We start from the raw sequence: 18,596 nt of genomic DNA, 5'->3' as shown, positions 1-18,596 counted from the left end.
TTAATATTGATGGAATCCATGGTACATGAAGGAAGCCTCATCTCGACATTGGTTTTGATTTTTATTTAATGTTATTGGGACAAGAAAACCCATAAGAGCATGAAATAAAGACTGATTAGTATAAAACCTCTTATTTCATTCTCCAATTTTCAAGTGCATTCATTCAGATAAAAAGGAGCAATAAATTATAAGAAAATAATAGGCAAAAAGGTGGGAGAGAGTTATCCAGTCTAGCTCAACATAATAAGATTAATATACTAACCAAGCACAGTCCCAGTTCCACTTTTGGAAGAAATAAAACTCTGGAATTTAACAACTATAAACAACTTAAAAGAAAAATGGGAAAAAGAAACCTTAAACTTTGTGATAAAAATTCCTGTTAAAGAAAACATGTCATTCGATATCACCTTCAGATGATTGCACCTGGAGGATGCTTGATGGAGAGTCATTTTCATCATTTGTCACTTGAGCAGTATCCACTTTCCTCCTCTTGCTACTTCTTTCTGTTTCGCAATCAAGTGGAGGATTCTGAGAGTCACCTTCTGGATCAACATTCTCATTTTTCTTACCAGTTTCGCCATCACCAGAATCCAAGTCTGCATTTTCATCCGATCCATTTATCTGTTCTTCACTCAACTCTTCGGCAGGTTCCTGATTCTCCTCACTCTTTTCTTTCAACGATTCAATCACGTCCATTAGTTCTCGATTGACCTGACAATTTAATTCCATATGGTATTTAAACTACGTTCAAAGTTACTACATACATTCAGCAAAGTAAAGCACAAGACATTATGCACTCTTGAAATTGGGTAAAAGAAAAAAATTGAAAGATGCACCACACCTGAAGATTTTGAAGGAATTCAGAGATATCAGTTGGGCAAGAAGGACAGTTCAGGACATTCTTTTGTGATCTAAGTGTCCGGCCACCTTTGTTCCTCTCTCTTACAGCAGTCTTACCAGCAAATGCACCTTCAAAGCATGACTTGCAGAAATTGTGGGCACAAGGAGTTGTAACTGGGAGATTCATAACTTGACGACAGATTTGACAACTAAACTCTGCACAGAAAACATATGAAGTCAACACAGAACACCCTTGGGAGGTGAATTATGCTGTTTTGCATTATTTTGAATTAATAGAATCAGTTCTCTCCTCTATCTGTTTTTATTTTGACCTTATGATTGATCCATTCCTCTCATTGCTCACTGCCTTCTACTAATTCCACATTAAACAATGAATACAAAAGACTATCAAACAAGCTACAGATTCTTCTAGTTACTAGACAAGACATACAGACTAGGGACAGGATAGCAAAGGCAGATAACTCATGACAGGAGAATGAGAAAAACCTTTCAGGAGTCTCTCTCTTATACTTGTATTATGTGCTTTCCTTATAGCTTTCCTTGCCCTTTTCCTTTCTTCAAGATCAGCTGCATTCACTGGCTTTTTGCTAGGAGGTGGAGATTTTTTCCACTTCCAACGACTGTCTTCCTCCTGATTGAATTAATAACATACAGAAAAATATAAAGCTTACAGATAAGGGAACCTGATTGTAGATGATAATGAAGACCAAACTCAGAAAAGGGATTGAGGTGTTTCACTAGTTAACTTATATCCAGCAGATAAAACCTTATCCATAACAGAAACATTAATATAAAGAAATCAATGAATAGAAGGTCATCTCTTACATCAAAGTCCCATGATGGACTTTCCTTTCTCTCAAATACATCAGTAGCCTTCTTCAGCTCAGGAATAGCCGGTAATGGCCTAGGTCGATCCCCATGCTCATCACTACAGTAAGCTCAAGTAATCTTAGTGGAGAAGAGAAGAGAGGGCAGGAGGCAATTTAAGCATATTGAAGGCACAAACCTTGTCCATGGGGCAGGCTCATTGTCACATCTTACAAACAAATACCGGCAAACTTTAAACCCCTAATTGAGGAAATGCTATCAGCAAAGTAATTTACAGAAGCTTAGTATAGCAGACAACTTTGATGTGTGGTAAAACATGGTACCTGTATTCCAACCTTTCGCCAACATTTTTCAATCCTATAGACCCCATCATATCTCACCCCTTTCTCGGGAGCATACGAAGATCGTTTTTCTTTGTGTGACCTACATATCAATACACAAGCTTTTATCAGGTAAAATCATGTAGGCTATTGTGACAAGACTATAGACTCAACAAGAACCGACTAAAATGGAGTGATTTCAACCAGGAAAAAAATTACATATAGCCTCCGGAACCTTCAAACTAAAAATGCCAACCTATTAGTTAAGCTCCAAATGCCCTATATACATAACAGACAATCACTTACAGAAACAAAAAGTTAAACTACAAATAATGAGACTTGCCTTACAACTCGAACAGGATAACCGTGTTTGCAACTTACACGCAAAGCCTCATTCATCTTCTCAAATTTTTGGTCAAATGACTGCTCCTTGCTTGTTCTCTTATTTCCACTAAGATCTCTACCTCCACTGACATTAAGAACAACAAAAACAAACAATTGTCAAATGCATACATGCATAAATGTCAACAGATAAACTTAAGCTTACCAGAAAAAGATAATAATTATTGACAACAGTTTTGACTAATGTCAGCATGCTATGAATGCAGCAGAACAGATCCTTAAGTTCTTCTCAGAACCAAAAAAGAATAACAGCCACTACCACATAGAACGTTCACTGAAGCTACATCAACCATGCTTATCTACCATACTTTCTACCGTTGTTTTCATTAGGTACACTATGAAGTGCAACATTAAAACAACAATCAACCTTGGAATGTTGGAAAAGGCAAAGAAAATTTACATGCAGGCCTCCTAGAAACAGTCAAATGAGAGTTGAAATATGAAAATTCCCCTTCCAATCCAAAGAATTTAGTAGCATCTTTAGTAGAGGAAAAAAGATTAGAGTTACCTTGACACCCTACAACCAACTGTTCTTGAACAAAGAACTAAGTGGCTACTAAACATCAAAATAAACTGCACCAGCAGTTATTACACTCATTTGCCTTTATAAGTTTCCTTTATAAGCAAATGCAATGAAAATGATGAGTTAGCATATTACGATCATGTATAACAAACCTTCCAGTGTAGAGAAACCACTCTCCATGATCCTCATCATCCTCGTAACCTCCTGAGAGTGCCACTGACTGAGAACCATGGTTTGACTGACCAGCAATACCAGCAACATGTGGAAGGTGAGCACCCCATTGCCGGCATTCCAATCTATCTTCCCAGCATTCACCAACAAGAACACCTTGATTTCTAGCTGGATCATTTTCAGCAGTGATAGGCCCAAAATGATCAGGTGGTACAGTCACAAATATCTTCCCACTAGCAGCATTTGCTTTGCCAGCTTTTTGTGCTCGCTCTGTAGTGAAAGCCTTGTCAGGTCGATCTTGGTTGTGTATAAAATGGTAAACCTTCAGAGGCCCAGCTGCAACATTTGATTTGGATAGCTTTGCCATTCTGATAACAGATACAAGTGTAGAATTAATACGAGGTTGGCTTGCCATTTTTGAAGGAATTGTTGACCGGCATTTTGCACAAGTACGCTTTCCTTGGCCTATCCATTTCTGGAAGCATTTAAGGCAGAAATTGTGGCCACATGGTGTCTGAAACAGCATGAATAAGACATATATCAATATTCAATATCAATGAACAGGTAATCATTTCACCCTTAAGGAGATGATCTAACTGCATAATCCATCAAAAGTAAACTAAACCCCTTTCCAGCTTTGAAGATGAAACCAATGACACCCTATTCCAAAGGCTGTATATGCTTCACCCTTAAAGAATGAAATAATCTATTCAAATTGCATAACAACCCACTTTTAATAGTACATACTAACAGACCAGGTAAAACTAAATAATCAAAAACAAAATATGAAATGCAGCTTGAAATAGTAGCATCACTTAACATGGCAAACTAGATTTACCTTTTAGAGCTAAAGAATAAGATTAGTCTAAAAAATACTTCAGTTTGGCCAATTGAACATCTGAACAAAATAATATATGAAGTAAATATTGAAAACAAAAGTAAGATAATCGAAATAACAAACAAAAAATAAAGCACCATAGAGAAGAGAAAAATGGACTAAACTAGGTAATATCTAATGAAATAGGCAGGACATTAACAATCCTCTGCAACATAGAAAAAGAGAATACGAACCGTAACAGGCCTGTCAGGTAACTGCATGCAAAACGAACAGTTTATGCTTCCATCAAGAACATCCAAAACAGAGCTCTCCTTCTCCTTACCTTTCTCTTTCTCTTTATCACCATCTTCTTCAACTCTCCCACTCAACAACTCCTGCCTCTTCCTCGCTTTCTCCTTCTCTGTCAACGACTCATCCGCCTCTATTGCCTTTATCGCCGCAAAAAGCTCACTGGAGCTTCCATCTATGGCGACCGAGGCTGAAGGAAGAGGATCGCCGGAGCAATCAGGGCAGTGCCATTGTAAAGTAGAAGCTAGGGTTTCGGGCGGAGAAGCTAAGCAGGCCACGTGCCACGGAGTGGCGCACGTGCTACAAGTGAGGGTTTCTTCCGTCGGAGGAGTAACCTTACAGCGCATACACGCGCCGTCGCCGTCGCAAGGAAGCTGAAAAACATGGTGCGCCATTAACAAATAACAACAACAACAACAAGAAAAGTTTGAATCCACAGTATAAGAGCCGTTGGATTTTGGGACGGGATTTTTTAGAGGATTATAAAGAGAGGTAAATTGGGGGGGAAAGAGGGAAAACTAAGATTCAGAAAGGCGGGGATCCAAAATGGAATTTTGAGAGGTTTTGAATTTCGAGAGGGGAAGCACTAAATTAACACCAATTGACTATATTGTCCTTCTACTTTTCTTCTTTTTACCTTTCTGCCATTCAATTGTCGTTCGTTTCGTTTACTTTTTGCTTCTTAAACCATTTATTTCACATCACTCATTTATTGATAATTGATTCGACTTAAATATCTACTTTCATTAAAAATATTATATACTTACAGTAAAAAAACCATTTCCTTCTTAAAAATTGACCAATATTTGCATACAACCGTTTGAATCTACACAATTGATTTCTTTTAGATTACTGTTTTTTGTCCGATATTTCTATAAATCTATTTCTCATAAAAGTTTTTTGCTTTTATTAAACTCCAAAATTGAATGCATTTTTTTTCCTATCACCTTAACTAATACATAACTAAAACTAATTTTTTTTATATCTTTAAATTTGATTTACTCAAAGACATTCATCCACGAGTGAGAATAATTTTAGTTATTATCAAATGTCTGATTGAGTTTAAATAACGTTCTTTTTTTTCTTTTCTTTTTTGTACTTTCACCGATGGTAAAATCTAGTTTTCATAAAATCCATGAGTAAATTGATGTTATAAGTTACACAAGTTCGGCTGAAAAGGGAAAAACAAATCAAATATAAATCATTTTAACAAATGTATATACACAAAGTAACCATCCACTTACATAAAGAAAGAAAGAAAGAAACTACCCTCATTTACTTTGAAAAATACCCATTACTTTTTATAATAAAAAAGAGAGTATATTTTCACTCGCGTAGCAAAGCAAGGTAGAAAAATTTTGAGCAGTAATGCAATGGAAAAGAAGAGGAGAGTACAATACAACAATCACACATCATAATTTAACACGCTCAAAGATAAATAAGAAATGAAGTATATTATGCGACCCTATCACGCCATCATTTAAATGCAAAACCATGTGATGTGAGAAGTGAGAACCATCTTTGTTTGCATGGGGAAACAATGGTCTCGAGATCGAAAACTTGATACCAGGTACCATACAACACACACTACACACTAGAAAGGCTGGTAATGTCACAAACTCAACCAACTCCTATTAAAGATTTTCAATTTGCATACCTGATGCCGACCAAGCTCACAAAAACGATATCTCGGATAAAATGCAGCACATCCACCAACCGATCAAGGCATTTCTTTATTGGTCTTTATCATTGCGGGGTCAATTTCCACACTCGAACACAAGCATCCTCACCAGAGCTTACCACACTGTGTTCATCAGTAAAGGCTAATGCGTAAACTCCACCTAAATGAGCTCCTTTTATGGTCATTCGGCTAGATGCAGGCTTGTCAACCTCATAAATTATTACACAGGTGTCAAGTGATCCAGTAGCAACCATGCTGTTATTGGGAGACCAAGCAAGACAGTTTATCCGAGCAGTGTGGTACAGCATGTTTTTAAGCTTTACCTGTAAAGAGAGTATTTGTTAGAAATAATTCAGACAGCAGTACAGAACACCGCTATGGCCCTCGATAAGATCATTGCAAAAGAAAAAACGAACTAGCTTTAAAAATGCATTCAAATCAGACATTAATTCTATTTTCCATTGTTACATGTCTGTTCCACCGCTAAGCTTGATAAAGAAACCAAATGGTTCAATATTTTCCTCGAAACAAAGAGATCATATCAATATCCTGAACTGAAATATTTTGTCTGGATCAAGGTTTAAGGTTTCACTGTAAATCAACAATCAATCACTACCTTTCAACCAAAAAATATATATATGAAGGTCACTGTAACGTTCAGTTAGTAAATGACCTTTATCAGTTTCTGAGAAAAAAAGACAAACTTATACGTATATACGAGGACAAAGAAACAGAGACATAGCCAACTAGTAGTATACATTGGCCACATTTACTGCAAAAATTTTATGACATTCAAATGCTAAAGGAACATACAAGAAATATCTGCAGTGCAAAATACCTCTCGAGAGACACGATCCCAGACTATAGCTTCTCGATTTGCGTCTCCAGATGCAAACATTGAGAAATCTGGTGAGTAACGAATGACAGTAATTGCACCTCGGTGTTTCTCAAGAACTGCCTCTTCCTTGAGGGAATCACCTACTATACAAAATACATGCAATTTTCCATCCTGCCCACCAACAATAGCTTCACTTCCATCAGGTGCAACCACTGATGCTGTCACAGCAAAACCAAGGTTTATGGTTGATACCACTTTCGTACAACGCAACATAACAACTCCTGAGTCAGTTGTAACCAAAGCAAGTTCAGGAGAGAGAAGGGCAAGGCTCAAGTCCTTCGGTTGACTGCCAATATCAACTGAATCTCCATCCCCACACTGATCCCCATGAAGAGAAATTCTCCATATCTGGAACCGGGGTACCATTAAAAGGAAAATATAAGAAACAATAGAACCTACGCGTCCAAGAGAAAGAGATCCCATGTTCATAGACACAAGGAAAAGAAAAGAAAGAGAAAAGACTGATAGCATCATAAAATTACTACTAAAACTCTAACATGAGATTCTGAGAATCTTTACTATAGCATAGGGAACTCAATATTTAAAATGAAATACCAGTTCAACTGAAAGTAGAATGTGTGAATGCCAAATCTTCCATGTACTTGAATAAATCATTTTGCAAGAATATTAGAAAAAGCTGTACTTTTTGGGAGAAAATATTATTTCCTCTATTCCAAGTTCAACACTTCATTCTTTTGCACCTCATAGGTTCTATTATGATTTTTCTTTTGGCCTAACTTAACATATTCTACCCAAAGAAATAACACTTAAAAAGTTTCATGTTAGTTTTAATTAAACCATGATCTTTGCATCATAAATGGATTAGCCTACATTTTTTTGCCTAACATATTCATGTCAAATATATAATGGACATTTCAAAGAAGATACTAATTGAGAATATGACCTTTGTTGTATAGTATAGGGGAAAGCTTATATTCATGTCAAACATGTACCTATACCTAAGTGGTACCATGGCTAATAAGTAGGATGATGCATAATAAACCTACTGCTTCAAGAAATTAGTGAGAAGACATAAGCCAATGACACATAAGAGGCATGTTTTCATCTTCCCGAGAAAAGAAAAGAAAAGAGCCAACAAAGTGAATCTTAAATGACTGTTTCATCAGACAAGAAATAAAAATGACGAGTACCTTATTGTCAAATCCAGAAGTAACGATCTCTTCTTCAGCAGCAGCAAAGCATTTAATTTGAGAATTCTCTTTCCTCTGTAATTTACCACTATATCCCAACCCTTGAACCCATTTAACTATTAGCCCATCATAACTACTAGACAGTACACATTTTGGGTCACTTTTTAGGACAGCTAATGAAGTGATATTCTTCATGTGTCCAGATAATTGGAGTGGGGATTTTTCAAGATTACTAGCAGAAAATATACTAATTGTGCCACCTAGAGATACAGTGACAAGATGGTCGTTCTGCCAACGACATCCAACAAGCATATCATCAACTCCACCTGAGCCAGAACATGTCAATGTTTTCTTCAACTTCCCACTACCATCCTCAGAGATATCCCATACTTTTGCAGTCTTATCAGCAGATACTGTCAGCACCTGGAATAATATTAAGAAATCTTAAAAGCATATAAAACATAGCATGGTAAGTAGTTAAATTCTACTAAAGGAGGGCACCTCATGAAAGAAAACTATATGGTAAACATTGATTCATACTTGAAAGTTAAAAATATGTCTTTCTAAGCAAATACAAAGTGCATCAAGGAAAAATAATTACAACTCACATCAGATGCATATAACATAAAGAAAAAAAAAAAGAAAAGGTAAACCTATTCTATAGATATCAACTTGATTATACAACCTTGCCTTTTGGTGCCTGTTATTCTTTATGTTCCACAGCAACAATAACCCCAAATCTCATATTGAAATGGTGAAACAATGGAATAGGTGTTTATAACATATACAACGGAATTTCAACTGCCAGGCAATAAAAGCTCTCAGATGCTCACCTGCTTACCTTCAGGACTCCAGCTGGCCGCATAAATGCTACCTTTGTGGGGATCTTCAGACGACAACTCTCCAATCTTCTCCGCAGTTTTTCCATCAAATATAATACCCTTTTTATCAGAACTTACAGAGATGAATTTGCTTCCATCAGGAGAATATCTTACACAATTTACAAAATTGGCATGATCTCTGCAAATAAAAGATTGAAGCACTTCAGCCTATAAATTAATAGGTGAAATGAAGTACATACTGAAGATTAAATAGTCATAAACACCAAATATCAAAGAGACGCAGGTTTTTATTCCCTTGCAAAGTCAGGTTATTGGATATGTCTCCGCACATGGAGCAAATTAAGAGTTGAGTGTGCAGGCTTGTGTGTGTGTGAGTTCTTAAGTAAGGGCAATTGAGCAAGATGTGTTAGAGGTGTCAGCAAAGCAGGTTGAAATGTTTTAGTTTTCAACAAATTCTAACCCCAATATGAAGCGATAGATATAATCAGGATCCAATCTTGCAAACTAGATTAGATGCCACTTTTCCTAAAAGAATAACCGAGTTAAGTCAAACATTGGCCATTGATAGATTGTTAGATGAATTGAATTTTCAAGTATAAGTACTTTAATTGTTTTTATAATTAATTACAATTAGAGTGTTGATGAATTGGATGTTTATTAGGTTGTTAGATGAGTGAAGTCACTAAATTTGGTTAGTTATCTTGTCTTTAAGAAAATTACTAAATGTTAATAAAAATAAACATATACACTTCTAGTATTGTTATTTTGTAATTCAATTTCAATGACAATAATTTAATAGTGTCCTTTTTTTGTCTTGCTAATGGAAAGATACGTCAAAACAATATATGTCGGAGAAATTAATTTAACTAAAAGGTTAATCATCTTGACAAATATTTAACATTAGTCAAAGCAAAATCATATAAAATTTGATTTAAAAATCTTCTGGTCAACTGATGATTTCGTACTATGATTTCAAAATACAGTATTAATTAATCGACCACATTGAGCAAAACTCTTGGCTCCCCCTGCTCTGGGTTAGATTTGTGGTTGTTTGCAGGTGTTTGCTTCAACACGCTATGATTTGGGCTAAAGGTTACTTACAGTGGCAAAAGCAACAATCAACAAAGTTTCCTTGTTAGTCCACACCCAAAAAAAAGGGTCGTTTATTAATTCTATACATGATCAGAAGTGAAAGAGACCGTATCAAGCCCAAAATGTTAAGGAAAAGGATTTATTAAAACAAACCTGTGAGATTGCTTGAATTTAAAGGGTGGGCCTTCATAGAAATTCACCAAAAAGTCCTCTCCACAAGTCACAATGCGAAATGGTCTTGTTGGCTTAAAGGCACAACTTAGAACTCGTCTTGAATGGCCATCAAACTCACCCACATTAGTGCCTGAATCCCACCTGTGCAAGATAATGTTCGTCATATACTTAATAATAGTAGAATGAGAATTAGTATTTAAAAAAACACCGTTAGTATTTATCAAAGGTCAATGAATAATGCATTTGGGTATCCATGCAACTCTAACATTAAAAGTCAAGATCCTTAGCTAATCTTGCTTGTCAAATCATGTGTGTTAAGTGACCCCATTTTCACACAAGTTCACATTTCCCCAAATCGAGTAGGTAAATGTGACTGTCTTGAATTGATGAAGCAAATGTGTATGTCAAAATAGGGGTCATCCATAAAGTAATGATGGCAAATGCCAAGTCTGACATGTACTTTAGCAATTTGGGATCTGGGTGTGATACATTATTCAAGCATAGATTTGATGCAACTATCATCTAACCAAAACTAAGCTTAAAATTTTGAGTATTCAAAAACAAATGCAATATTTACTAATCAAACTTGCAAGTAGTTGTTACATATAGGAGCCATAATATTGTTCATTGAAAATGTATAAAATAAACGCTCTCTCCTCATAATGAATCTATATAAACAAATTCAAATAACAGGAATATGAAATGAATTTGGTAAATAGTATATAAAAAATGAAAGTTATATGTCAATTAAGATTGTAGGCTTGATCAATTAGCAGATAACAGGGTGATACATGCATATATTTCAAAATAGAACAAAACCAACTCTAAAACATACAATAGAACATGTCAGTTTCTTAGTCTGCTTCTACAATGTATCAAAATTGAACTAATAAAGGAAAAGAAAACTCACATAAAAGCGCGAACGAGAGACTTCCCTTTGCCATCACCGCAGGCGACGATCCGCATCCCGTCAGGAGACCATTGTAGATCATCGATCCGACCCGACAAAACCTTGAACTCTTTCTTCAACACGTGGTCGTTGTAGGCCCCCCAGATCCTAACCGTGCCAGACACGTCAGCTGAGGCGACCCACTCCCCGTTCGGCGAGAACCGTGCCACCGTGGCCGGATACGCATGCTCACCGTAAACGGAGACGTTGAGTGGATTGTTAAGGTCGAGAATAATGACGGATCGCCCATTAGTGTAAAGAACCTTGTTGGATTTTGGGTCGCCCGAGATCAGGATTCCACGGCCCCGCTCTGTTGATGGGACACAAGCGTAGGTTTCCGCGAGCTCAGGCATTGATCGGGTTTTTGGTTTTGAATTTGATTCTAAAAGTGGATAATTGTGAGAGGGAAAGCACAAACTGTGGGATTTGGGTAAGAGATTTGGGGATTTTTATAGTAGCGCTAAATAAGAAATGATAACCATAGGGAAATGAAATAGCTTTTGTACAACGTGGTTAGCGTAATCATTGAACTCCAAAGAAAATTAAACTGTATTAGATAAGCTGTAAAGTTTTTTAAAAAAAGACTAATTTTTTAAAATTTCAAGTAACTGTATAATTAAACTGCATATTTCCAATTAATTCATCAAAATAGCAGCATTAACCCTCAATGAGAGATGAATTCTCCTATTTTGAACTATAAAGAGATTGTCAATGTAGATATCACGACTTGACTCGAATTTTTTCATAAATCAATCCAACCAACCATTTTTAAGCACGACTGTGATTCAAAGTGGAAATAGTATACAGTGTGTTCTTTTTTGTTTCTTCTTTAAACTCAAAATTTTTAGTCCCTAAACATGGCATTTCTGAAGTTCACAATAGAACAAATACATCATCTCTTGGTTTCTTCAAATGTAAAATAGAGTAATGTGATAGGTGAAGTCTTTCTCTGTGCACTGCGTTAACACGAATGTCACCGTTCTATTGTTAGCTTCTGTCAGAAGAAAATGAAGTAAAGGGTTTGGTGCAAATCACTACGAAATAATCTCTTCCAAATGGTCAGGGCAAAAACGGGTGCACCAAGCCAACTATATCTTTCGAAAGTCGATTTGCAAGTTTCAGTCAAGCATTAAGATTTGCAACCTTCTGAGACAAGACATCAGCTGTCTCATCAGTGGCTTCATCTGGGTTATCCTGCAGCACAGAAAATAAATATGGTACAAATAAGATAGCTGCATAGCAGTTTGGTTTTCGCATCAAGAATGTCTTGTTATTCATGCTAAAGTTGCTGTTAGTTTGTCAAAGAGAGGTTTAGGTGAAGAGATGTCTACCTCGGAATTGTCTTTTGCTTGCACACCAACGCACTTGGAGGCACTAATGCTAGCACTCTTGACTAGGCTACGAGCACTATTTGGTTTGTTAGAGCCATTTTGCCCTTCCGCATTTGCGTTCGAACCATCTACCTGAGATATTGAAGTTGAATTCTCACCATCAATATCTTGATCAGCATTCTCATCCTTGGGAACGGGAACTCTTTCTCTGAAAAGAAGAGAGCAAGGTCATTCAGGCGAATTGAAATACGACACATGAACTAGACAAACTAGTGGTGTTTCCACGATCTAAAGCATGACAAGATCTACTCTGATTTTAAGGTTTCGGAAAAGAAGAGAAAAAATTGGCAGAAAACTAAGATGATCCCTAAAAATTTATGAAGCATACCTAGGCAAAGAAGCATGATGTCTTAGAAGCGGAGTACTTTTTTCACCACCTTTACCATAATGTTCCTCCAAATGTGCAAATTGTCGCTTGAATCGATCAACACCGCTATTTGATTGAAAAAGAAAAGAGAATGTTAATTGTGATGCCAGGAGCAAACATTGTCAACTAGAATTTCTGGACCCTTTTTTCCCTTTTCCCTTATATTACACTTCAGTACTACACAGTGAATAAAAATCTTGATCTGCGAAGCCACTCAAAAAGTATTATCTCACTGAACTGTCTTTAAATCGTACAAGGACAATCTTGGGCATCATATTAAGCAACAAAAGTTAAGAGCACCAAAGAGTTGTAAGGTTTACAATGATGAAATGATACTAAGGGAGAGTACTCATGGATAACAATGTTTTTGTTTGATTCGTGTTTGGTCTAACCAAACACAAGTTCTCTATGTTTTTGGTTTGGGATTAATCACAACTTCAATAAGAAGAAACCCAAAACTGTCAAAATCATATTGATTTCGAACTTCTCCCATTTGAGAAAGCATACATAACCCAACCAATAACAAGAGTGAAGATTATATTTTGAAGCTCTAGTTTATCTTTAATATTATTCAGGAAGTGCCACCTTAGCAAAACAAACCTAACATACTTTGCAAAAGAAAAAAGTGGGATATATATAAATCACATGAGTAAACAATGGCCAGACAGGACTCTCCGGTCCAGGGAAACAATGGTCTCTCCGGTCCAGATACAAATATTATTTCACAGTCATTTCAACCGGCTGGTTGAACTGACTAAACCAAAAACTACCCCTTTACCATTTCACCCACTAGTTACATTTTCAAACAATTTGACATTCTGGTATCACTACAAAATTCCTTCATAAATGAATTTTTTTATACTTATATCACTATCAAAATTCTGAGACACATCAAGTTGATAATGAAATTGAACAAAACAAATTATGCTCTCATGCTTACAGATCCTAAGAAAAAAGTCACATGGTTTTAAAATAGCTAACCGTTTCAATAGACGATGGAGAAAAGAAAGACCAATTTACTTGTTCAAGAGACTCTGAAAAGATTTTTAAACCTGAATGTGACATAGTTATGCGCATATTATAAAGAGATGATCATATGCGTGAAGTTAATCTAACTTGGAACAGTAAGTGTTTTCTAACCTTGGGTACATAAAGCTGGTCTGATCCCCACCGCGAAGATACTCCTGCAGCATCTGGGGATGATACTCCAATATCTGTAGCCAAGAGTTGGCTAAGCTATACAATAAACAAAAACCACATAATACCAAAGCAACAAATGTGGAGTACCTCTCGATAAATCAGCTCTCTAACATCATCTTTTGTCAATTTCCTTCTCTCAAACTCAAATTCTAGTTTTGAAATAGGTTGTGTAGATGGTTCACGATCCACATTTGCCAAACCATAAAAATATGGGTCAGCTAATGCCTGCAAGCAGAATGCATCACCATTGGGGATATCAGAAGCTTGTAAGTCAGGATCTGACTTGCAGATTTATCATTTGTAGTTGATTTAATGTCAATGGTAAGAGGAATTATCATATCTTTGATGCATCGCCATTAGGGTTATCACTTGTATGCATACTTCTTTTTCATTTTAGCTCTTTTGAAAACTTTTTAAGTTACTAGGATTGCTCAATCTTACTTCTTCAGCTGTGGGACGATCTTTTGGATCAAATGCAAGTAAGCGCTCAAGTAGGCGAAGAGCCAGGTGATCCACATTAGGGAACTTCTGTGAGAAAGGAATTGGTTGCTTTTTACGCATGCTACTAAGGTACCTCCTTGCCTTTTCATTTCTAATCTGCCAGGCCATGATAATTTAAGCACAATGAGTTGGTCAGTATTTAACATTAACCTCAAAAGCCACAACAAAGCCTGAAATCAGGGTCAAGTTTAAGCGAATGCACATGAAGTCCAATATAGGAAAACAAGATAACTAACCCTTGATATGGATTCAGGAGGGGGTGTGCCAAGTGTATCGGTCATGAGATCCAATTGGTGCACCACATTTTTTCCAGGAAATAGTGGTTTTCCTGTAAGTATCTCAGCAAATATGCATCCTATGCTCCATATATCAATTGCAGGAGTGTACTACAAAAGGATGAAAGACTGAAATTAGAATTGTAGCCTAATAAAATATATTTAATGCAATTATTATACATCAAAAGATATATAAAAACAAGTGATTGAAAAAAGGCCAATGGAGGCGATATTGGGTGTACCAATAACATTGAAAGTGGCTAAATATTCATGATAACAGAGCATGGCATAAAACTATATCTGAATACATATGGAGATAAAGAAAATAGCACAACAATTGTCTTTAGCTCCTAGCCTTTGCTGATATGCTCAATTGCATTTGCTTATTTAGAAGAGATTTGAGCACACAGAGAACAAAAATCACATTAAATCAAGGTTCTTAATTTTTTTAAAAATGCCAATCTACAAAAAGTGCTTAGAAAGCCAGCCAACATTATTAATTTATGTTAACTTTGTTACTCCAGATTGTAGTAGTAACAATACACATTTTTAAAACTGCAAGATTAGCTTCAAGAATTCTTCATAGAAGATGATGAAGTAGAAAAGAAACAATAAATAATGGTTACAGAGAAGGCTGAAAGCTATATTAAAAATAATGCAGCAAACTATAATTCTACATAAGAAAAACTATTCGCTGAGAAGTGCAAAGCAATCTGATGTTTGACTACTTCAAAGATGAAAACTTAGAATTAAACCATTCCAAGAACTTTACTCAAACATGCTACTGATAACATCAAATTACATGGTGAAGAATTGTATACATACACAAAGGACGTTAAAAGGAAACTCATATCCGTTAAAAAGTTAAAGCAAATGCTTACTTGGTTTGACAGCCAACTAAAATTGAATTCAAAGTTCAAACAATCAAACTAATGAGCAATAGTCCAAACAAGTTTTACACTGGATAGATACCAACAATAATTGTTCAGAAAGTAGAAGAGGAAGACCAATGGGACGAAAATGTTTAGAGAAATCAAAGCAATATATGTGATGACTAGGTAATAGAAACAGAAATATATCTCCTACTTTTTGAGCAATCTCAGCAACTGGAAACAAAGAATATAAATATGAAAATCCTAATATACAGAAGACCAATGGGACGAAAATGTTTAGAGAAATCAAAGCAATATATATAATGACTAAGTAATAGAAACAGAAATATATCTCCTACTTTTGAGCAATCTCAGCAACTGGAAACAAGAATATAAAGATGAAAAGCCTAATACACAAGGCCAAAAGAACTTACTTTGGAGAAAAAGGATCCACAGAGTTCAGGAGCACGATACCAACGGGTTGCTACATAGTCCTAGATGGATTAAATAAGTTAGATTAGTTAGCACAACCTTTTTGGAGGCTTGCCCTGTGTAATGTAGAAAAAGAAAGAAAAAAAGTTTAAATTCAAATTAAGCCTTTGAGAAATACTAAGGAAAGATGAATGCAGAAGCTTCATATTTCATGAAAGAACAACATACAGTCCAAAAAATCGCTGATGGGGCATCATTAAACGACACTCGTGCAAGCCCAAAATCACAAATCTTCAACTTACAATCAGCATTAGCAAGGATGTTCTTTGGTTTTAAATCTCGATGGAATACATTTGCTGCAGCAATTGAGAAAAGAAATCAACAAGAAAACTAAGAGGTAGGTTAGGGAAGCATACTGAAAAGCACTGACCTGAGTGTATATACTTCAGACTGCGAAGAAGCTGGTATAAGAAAAACTGGTGATGCTCAGGAGTTAAGTCATCATTGGCCTTAATTACTTGGTGAAGATCAGATTCCATCAACTCAAAAACAACATAAATATCTCTAAATTCCCGTCGAGATGGAGGGAGCATAATATGCTTTATTTCTACAATATCCGGATGCCGAAGCAACCGCAGCAGCTTGATTTCTCTCAAAATCCGTGTTGCATCAGAGACATGCTCAAAGACATCATTAATCTTTTTTATCGCAACCTTTTCACCCGTGTGGGTGTCAACTGCAGAAGCAACAACTCCGTAACTTCCTTTCCCAATAATCTCCTGAATTTGATATTGGCTTCCCTCTCCATATTCAGTGAAAAAATCATTTTCAGCTGCACCCTGTATAGCACCATTGTTTAGAAACACCAAAAGTCCTATTCAGAAACAAAGAACAAAAATAGAGTGCGACAACAAGAGATGAACATATAGAAAATATAGATTAATGATTCTTTTATTTTATTATAACTCTGGCACTACAATAAACACAAAAGAAATGACATGTGAAAGTGCACACTAGCAGCCTTCTAACATGATAGGAACAGGGTTCTCTTCATACCTCGCAACAGCTGGTATAAATAAATTTAAACATGAAAGGAACATTTACCCTTACTTTATAAAATTCAGCTATGAGAAGCAGATTGACAACCTAGACACAGCATTTAATGCACTTTGTTTCCAAATTATAAAATAATAAACTAATGCCGCTGGAAATATTAAGGGCAAAATTATATGGCATCTTTGAAATAATAGATTGAGTATGAAAAAAGAAAACAAGTCCAAAGGAGGCTTCTTGCTTCAAATTCTAAAAAGTGCCAGTGGATTAACTTTATCCTGATGCTCTGAGAATGATAAAGGATCGAAAAAGGAATATCACATTGTTATACAAGTCGAAATTTGTTTTTTTTTTTTTAATGAGAATAAAATTCATCAATTACTCTCTTAAATAAAAAATGCAAAGAAAAAGCAATCTCAAATTAGCAAGCAGGATCATTTTCTCCAAAAGCCTCTAAAATACTAGTCATCCAGATGCAGTTAAATATATATATGTACACACGTATATATAATACCAAACAAGATGAACAGCAAAAATAACGCATTGAACATCTTTCAAATTAAATGTCATAAATAAATAAATAAAACTTATGTTAATCTATCAATTAATGATGTTAAAGAAAAGTTATGATCTGTTTTTTTATTAAGAAAATGGCTGAAACTTCTTTTTATGAAAGCAAATATAAGGAAAGATAAAGGAAAAAATGAAAAGAAAAAAAGTACCTTTTTCTCCATGGAATTAATAAGAAGGTTAGGAACTTTGATGAGATCGAGGGAAGAATAATCTAAATCCTGAACAACGAATTGTTGTTGTGGTGGTGGTTGTTTTTGAGTCAGAGTTAGAGTCAGTGCAGGAGTTGAATGATGATGATGTTCATCGACAATAATAATATCATTATTGTTATTACTAATTTGAGTAGTATTATTAGAAGAGGAAGAAGAGATGGTGAAATGGCGACGTTGAAACCAGCTAAGAAGATCGTCCAAGAAACTGCCACTTGCCCCCATATACTCTGGCTCACCTTCGTCTTCGATTCTCAGCCAATCAATTGCCGCTTTGCTCGCTTCTGATTCCGATTCCTATTCCTATTTTCCTTCGTCTCCTCTTCTGTTATCTATTTGCTCTTTATATATTTATATATAGTATATACAAAAAGATCAAATAAAATTACTTCTTTCTTTTTCCCGTTTCTTGCCCGATGAATCCGGAGAAACAAAGGGGACGACCGCTCCACTCTTAATTGTTATATTTGATAAGTGAAGTACAGACCTGGATTTGGTACCCAAGTTGTTAGTTCGACCAATCCGCTCCTGTATTCCTTTTATTTCATTTGTCAAATCCATTTGATCTAATTTTTAATTTTTAAAATTGCATACAATATCAACCATTAATTAAAAATAAACCATTTTGTTTGATCTTCAATCATAAAATTTCCAACTCACTTATAAAACCAAACCAGCTTCATGTCCCAATCAGAGAGACTTTAT

The 18,596-nt window shown here is 35.7% G+C and overlaps 3 protein-coding genes across 3 annotated transcripts; all 3 read right to left on the bottom strand.

Moving 5' to 3' along the window:
* Positions 1-231: 231 nt before the first annotated feature.
* LOC107904672 (E3 ubiquitin-protein ligase ORTHRUS 2) lies at positions 232-4,790 on the bottom strand. Its single transcript, XM_016831121.2, has 9 exons — positions 4,177-4,790; positions 3,087-3,619; positions 2,353-2,478; positions 2,013-2,112; positions 1,868-1,929; positions 1,687-1,789; positions 1,348-1,492; positions 842-1,056; positions 232-711 (listed from the first exon to the last, which is right to left on the bottom strand). Exons 1-9 carry the CDS (start codon positions 4,624-4,626, stop codon positions 394-396), a joined length of 2,052 nt encoding a protein of 683 aa, XP_016686610.2. The 5' UTR covers positions 4,627-4,790; the 3' UTR covers positions 232-393.
* Positions 4,791-5,666: 876 nt separating this feature from the next.
* On the bottom strand, positions 5,667-11,732 carry LOC107904673 (actin-interacting protein 1-2). The gene is made up of 6 exons (XM_016831122.2): positions 10,980-11,732; positions 10,049-10,210; positions 8,795-8,981; positions 7,962-8,384; positions 6,751-7,158; positions 5,667-6,235 (listed from the first exon to the last, which is right to left on the bottom strand). Exons 1-6 carry the CDS (start codon positions 11,369-11,371, stop codon positions 5,978-5,980), a joined length of 1,830 nt encoding a protein of 609 aa, XP_016686611.1. The 5' UTR covers positions 11,372-11,732; the 3' UTR covers positions 5,667-5,977.
* Positions 11,733-11,799: 67 nt separating this feature from the next.
* LOC107904675 (mitogen-activated protein kinase 9) lies at positions 11,800-18,440 on the bottom strand. The gene is made up of 11 exons (XM_016831123.2): positions 17,832-18,440; positions 16,487-16,895; positions 16,285-16,412; positions 16,059-16,118; positions 14,714-14,863; positions 14,418-14,573; positions 14,064-14,201; positions 13,917-13,990; positions 12,738-12,842; positions 12,350-12,557; positions 11,800-12,212 (listed from the first exon to the last, which is right to left on the bottom strand). The coding sequence occupies exons 1-11, from the start codon at positions 18,114-18,116 to the stop codon at positions 12,141-12,143; spliced, it is 1,785 nt and encodes a 594-aa protein (XP_016686612.1). The 5' UTR covers positions 18,117-18,440; the 3' UTR covers positions 11,800-12,140.
* Positions 18,441-18,596: the final 156 nt, after the last annotated feature.

The sequence above is a fragment of the Gossypium hirsutum genome, chromosome D11 (genome assembly GCF_007990345.1).
Source record: "Gossypium hirsutum isolate 1008001.06 chromosome D11, Gossypium_hirsutum_v2.1, whole genome shotgun sequence".
NCBI classification, from domain to species: Eukaryota; Viridiplantae; Streptophyta; class Magnoliopsida; order Malvales; family Malvaceae; genus Gossypium; species Gossypium hirsutum.
The sequence above is the reverse complement of the archived record's forward strand: the minus strand, read 5'-3'. Positions and strand labels throughout refer to the sequence as shown.